The sequence below is a fragment of the Gekko japonicus genome, unplaced genomic scaffold (assembly GCF_001447785.1).
Source record: "Gekko japonicus isolate JY-2015 unplaced genomic scaffold, Gekko_japonicus_V1.1 scaffold655, whole genome shotgun sequence".
In the NCBI taxonomy this organism is placed as follows: domain Eukaryota; kingdom Metazoa; phylum Chordata; class Lepidosauria; order Squamata; family Gekkonidae; genus Gekko; species Gekko japonicus.
In genome coordinates this window covers 807,819-813,818 of record NW_015163107.1, presented here as the reverse complement: position 1 = coordinate 813,818, position 6,000 = coordinate 807,819, and the positions used below count along the sequence as shown (strand labels likewise).

Below are 6,000 nucleotides of genomic sequence, written 5' to 3'. Positions count from 1 at the left end.
CGGACATCTGCAAGGCTGCTACCTGGGCCACACTTAACACCTTTATGAGGCACTATGCCCTAGCCATCCGTAAGAACTCTAATACCAACATGGGACGTCACATTCTATCTTCAGCAACGCAGTAAGGACTTGCCAGCACCCTCCTCCAGGTAGGCCACTGCTCACTAATCTCCCATGGGTGTGAAGCACAGAGACCACATCGAAGATAAACAGGTTGCTTACCTGTAACTGATGATCTTCGAGTGGTCATCTGTGCATTCACACCACCCGCCCTCCTTCCCCGCTGCTGTCAGCATCTACATTTTCCATAGGGGTTGATTTGCAGCGGTTCGAAGGAACTGGCGGGATGTCTGCGCCCACCCCTCTGGGCATGCGCGGTGGGGTTCCTGCGCATGCCCGAGGGACTGGGCGCGAAAATCCGTTAAAGAGCTTGCTACAATGCCGATCAATCCAGTGCGTGCGCACTAGATCCCATGGGTGTGAACGCACAGATGACCACTCGAAGATCATCAGTTACAGGTAAGCAACCTGGGTTTTTTTGTGTGATCTAAATATACTTGCATTATAGAAGCATTATACCCACTGAAAACCTCTGTGATTTTAAATTTTTTTTGCAGTGTTTTCAATTGGTCTGCAAGAAATCAGAATCATTTTTCATACATTTTGATGCATTTGTACAGAACACATGGACTGTGTGTGTGTGTGGGGGAGTATTGTCTAGATTGTAGATTGTTTCCAGTCACTAAGGCAGTTATCAGTTAATAAAAGTACTGCTATTCAAGGCCAGGTTTTGTACTGCAGTTTACAAAGGCAAGTCCAGGTGGAAATGTACAAGTCACTTACTATATGATTCACCTGCTTCGAATGGGGAGTCTCTAGCTGCCCATGACTGCCATCGCTATATGGAGATTCTCTCCACAGCATTCAGTGGTTTGTGTAAATCTGAAGTTTGGCATTGCCAAAGCTCCATAGGGATGGACCTGATTGGTGCCTGGATGGGAAGCCAGCAGGTGCCATATATAAACCACTCATGAGTTTTCTTCAGAGAGAGCAACATAGACGGGTAACTAATAAACATAGTGAGTAGTTTCCAGCCATCTGGAAGTGCCACTGTGTGGTAGCCTTTTAGGTGGGCTTCCTGTTGGCAGACATAAAGAAACATGGTGGTCTTTTGAAAGAACAAGCAATCCACAGCAGTTATAGTACAAGAATCTCTGTTTTCCCATAGTCTCCAGGTTACTTGCTTTGTAGAAGCAGCTGACCTCTGGAAAGGTAGGTTGGATTTAGTTCATTCACAGCCAATCAGCCGTTAGGTTGCTGTGCTCATACCAAGCTGCAAAAGCCTGATAAACATCAAGCCTTCTGAAAGGATCTAGGATGCTTTAGCTCTCTGACCTTCACATGAACAGCTAGCCTGGCTTAGTTACTTGGTGGCTGAGAAGCTGAAAGCATATCGGACCATTCCAGAAGATCACATTTCACATGCTCACTCACAGCTGGGCGAGTACAGAGTCAGGCACTGCATGATGAGAGGAAATAATGTCATGAGTAGCAACAATTAACCACAACTAGAGATGAATTGTCAAACAGAGTTATGCCCCTGAAGCAGATGTTTTGAGGCTCAAAATCTAGCTGGCTGCCTCTTGATCAGATCATCTTGTGGGGCTGGAAGACCTGTCAATTTGCACACATTCAGTTTCTATGAAAGGGACATTTTTTTTCTCCAGGCCTTTTAGCAACTGTATGTTTAGGGGTTGAGTCTGCTGTGTTCACAGTGTTCATCTTCAGAACCGAACCATAGTAACAGGACTCACAGGGAGATTAAATGATTTGTATTGGGCATCCTCATTTTCAGGGCAAGGCTTTTTTTTTTTGCTATACAAATCTAGTTCTTGTTTTAATGTTACTGTTCAATACATTTTCTCCTTTGCCTCTTCTTGAAGGAAACAAGAGAAGACACATTTATTTTAGTTGGGGTTTTTTCCTGTTTGTTTGCTTAAACAGGATTTTAAATATCCTGTAGTGTTTTTGTTGAAAAATCTTGCCCTAAAAGCATCTGCTAATTTAAATAATTAAGTCATGAACACTTAAGTCAAAACAACTTTTACCCAGATGGTACCACTCTTAGTCACAATAGAGTGTAACATTATTCAGAAATAAGAGAATTTGAGGAATGCTATGTATTCTATATGCTAGATATATTCCAAAAAGCACTTCTGCTTTTTCCCCTTGCAGTGACACCAGAGGAAGCCCTGGCACCCACTCCTGTACCAACGCAGGTTGTCACGAAACCTGAAACCTTCCCCAGTGCTACAAATCCACCACCACTTCACAATCTACAGTCAACCCCAGGGTTTGTGCCTCATAGGCCTCCACCCAAAGTTCCCACCGCTAAGAAGCCAGTACCCTCGCAAAGAATGGGAGGGAAGCTTGGGCAAGTAAGTGCCATGGTTTCTCTTTCTTAGCAGTATAAATGGAGTACCTTAATGTAGGCCTTTTTCTGGCCTGCTTGTGCAATAGAAAGGTATCAAATAAGTGTGAAATGTGCAGGCCATTAATGCAACACTCTCAGGGAGGTGAGTAATTAGGTACTGAGTCTTTTTCTCTTCTTAAGAGATCCTAGTGCTATATTTGCTATAGCAAATAAGTAGAAATGTAGCAAAACCTTAATGCAAGAGAATGCGCATCAGGCTTCTATGAAGATTTATACAGCAGTTCCACAAGTATGTTAAGCAAACTTTCCCTGTGGCAGCAGGTAATGGAACATTGAAGGGAGCATCTTATATTTTAAATCCCTGCTGTCTTTAAAAATATCCATCGGGCTCACATCTTTCACTTTGCATTTGCTTCAAAGCGGAGTTATCCAAGGAAATTCATCTTCTGTGCCAAGGAGATGCAAGTTTTGTGCTTGGAGTTATGCAGATCAAGGGAATGCATGATGATTGGCTTACATGTGCTTAATTTGCATGGCTTTTCTGAAACCATGTTTGAATTTTTGTGGCACTTTCTTTTTTTGTTTATGGGCAAAGCCCTTATTCTTTATTATTTTGAACATATATAAACCAACAAACAGACAAACAAACAAAATAAAACTTTTGTGGCACTTTCAATGATTTTTTTTTTGCAGCAGGTGTTATGGGGGCTAGAAGAGAGAGATGTGGGGTACCCAAGGGAAACCGAGGTGGCATGGGGAACAAATAACTGTGCAAAGCAGATGGTTCTGTTCTCAAGAGACTAGAAAGCTTTCTGCACATTTTAAACAGATCTTTTTACTACTGAAGGCTAGAAATGTGCAAATCTTTGAAAGAAATGAAAGTGGAGGGTTTTTTTTAGGAATCTCAAACAATTTCAGATTTGGTACGGCATGTGCAGAATCACAGGAGGCTAACAGCTCACACAATAAGAGGCCAACTGTGTTTGGCCAGGCTTGAAGCAGACTTTCACTGTGTGTTTCTTGCTTGCTTTCCTGTCCGTGTTGGGGGAAATTAGCAGTTGACTGAGATCTTTGTCTTCTTCTCCTCAGCCCCACTCTCCAGAAGAGCAGTTTGAACAGTCTGTGGGTCACTTCTCCTTTGCACTGCCAGAGTCTTGCCTTGAATCAAGAGCCGTTACCAGTCGTGCAAGGGCAGCCCCTGTTCCTAAGCCAAGAACCACGTACCCTGGCAAAATTCCTGAGAGGAGGAGCAGCAGCGAAAGGCAGCCAGCGCTACATCTTTTAGAGGACACTTCTCTTTTTCCTCCTCAGAATTCTACCTCTGCCCCGAGAGTTCCACCCAGAAGAAAGAAGTCGGCTCCCCCTGACTTTCACCTCCAAGTTCTCCAGAGCAGTGACAGCTTGTTCTTGAAGGGTTTAACGTTCAATTCCAACAACAACAACAATCCATCAGAACATTGTTCTGAAACACAGGATTCCAGCACCCTTCCTCTTTGTCCCAGTGAGTCATGTTTTCCTGCAGCAGACCTCATTTCCAGCCCAGTTGACAGTGGTTCTAAGCTCCTGAGGCCAGCTGCTTTGCAGCTGGATGCTGGCCTGCAGGCTCCTCTTCTCCTGAACAGCCAGCAGCCTGAGCAGCTCTTAAACAATGATTTTCTTACAGGAAACCCCTGTCTGTTAAGCTTTGAGGAAGACTTTGTCCCTCATCAGTCAATAGCTTCACCATTGCCTATCAGCCCAACACACGCTCTGAAAGATCAGGAACTCTCCGGCCCAACAGATTTCAGTCACTGGGTTACATTTGGTGAGGATGGCAGCAGCAATAATACATTTCAAGATCTCACTGAAATGCTTGCCTTTGAGAAAAAAACCTGAGCAGCCACAGGCTCCAATTTACAGCTTTGAGCCTAATCTTTTTTCTCTTCCCTTGCTTATCCTACATAAAACACAGAAATGAAACATTTTTTTTCCAAACAAGAAACTATTACTGGTACTCCATGATTTCTTCTAAGGAAATATGAAAAATACAGGGGTATAAGGATTCCCTCTTAACATTTGCATAAAATCTAATTATCTTTTAGCTCATTGCATAGCAGGTGCTTGCTATTAAATGATGTGATCATTTAATTAACTGGAGGGGAAATGCAGTGACCAGTTGTATCTTTATGTTTTTTAAATCTGATTCTTTTACAACATACTTGATAACTTCTGCACTCTACGGGAAAGACAATTTTAATAGGCTTGGTCTGGAGAGAGAACACTGGGATAGCAGCAGATGAAAAGGTGGAGTTGGTGGTAGTAGTTTCTAGGATGCCTTTGGAACTGCTGCCACAATTATAGATGTGGATAATAGCAAGGATTGCCTTTCACATGGAAAGCTTGAATAATGGTGCAGCTAATAGAAATAACATGGTATTTCTAAAGTGCTGTGGTAATGTATTAGCTGCAGAGCTGAATCACTTTTGATGAAGTGCATAGTTAGTGATTCTTTCTGTTCTTAATAGTACAAATGGAAAAGCCTATAGCATGTATTTTGTAGTATCCTTTTTATATTGAGGTTGTAAATAATAAATTTCTTTTATAAGAAACAGGACTTGGCTTATTGCTTCTTAGGTCAACACTAAATATAAAAGATCACAAAGTGTCACTTGTTCTGTCTTGCTTCTATTCATTATTACTCAAAAGCATAGAAGATTTGCTGTTTTGCACAGATGTGCTCCTCCCCATCCATGACTTTAGGCAGAACACAAAACTCCTGGGTCCTCTATGGAGATCTTATAGTGCAGTACACACCTCACCATGCCTCACTGTCACAAAAAGACCCTTGTATCTGAATTCTGTCTAGTCTTAACATTCTGTTTCTAAGTGTGGCTGATGGGATCATACTGGGGAATTTCCAAGCTGAGCATGAAGGTGATAACACAGAGATATAAATTAAGGAACTTTATTATGAAAATTAGTCACTCCACCTCTCCAGTTATCTCTAACTGGGACTATCAAAGTTGAAAGCACTCACCAAATGCTGGGCAAGAAGAGTGTCCGTGGTCATGCACAGGTAACCCAATGCTATACATCCCTCTGTGGAAGGAGTTTTGTATAGAAATGTTCTCCTTCCTACTATCACCCTGTCATTTTTTTGTCTGATGTTCAGTATCAACAGAAATTAAAGGTAGGTTAGTACAAATACAATACCTTTATTGGCATAAAAGGTAGGTTAGTAGAAATGACACTCTTACCTCCTATTGAATATATTGTGCAGCTAACAATTCTGTCCTTGAAGAAATCAAAGTGTCATTGGATATTTGCAGCTGCATTTCAACATAAAACACAAATGGGCTAATTTTTTTAGAAAAACGGTTTATTGCTAGCGCCAATATTCTTGGCAACAAAAGATAAACAGCTTTGTGGCAGCTTATTTGCATGATAATAAAAGTGTTAGAAGGAAAGCCCATTTAAGATTTATATCACAAATAAAAGTTGCTTTTATTACTTCATTTGAATAAGTGTAGTATTTTGCCTTTGCCATTGTAGCCTAGGGGTGGCGGACTGGTGAGCAGCCTCATTAA

General features: G+C 41.8%; 1 protein-coding gene across 1 annotated transcript in view; it reads left to right on the top strand.

The window, feature by feature from the left end:
- Positions 1–4,782, top strand: part of SYNJ2 (synaptojanin 2) — an 89,293-nt gene extending 84,511 nt beyond the window's left edge. The window contains exons 26-27 of the mRNA XM_015406788.1: positions 2,236–2,438; positions 3,524–4,782. Coding sequence (XP_015262274.1) covers positions 2,236–2,438; positions 3,524–4,309 — 989 coding nt within the window. The 3' untranslated portion in view covers positions 4,310–4,782. The remainder of the gene's footprint in view (positions 1–2,235; positions 2,439–3,523) is intronic.
- The last annotated feature ends 1,218 nt before the right edge of the window (positions 4,783–6,000 follow it).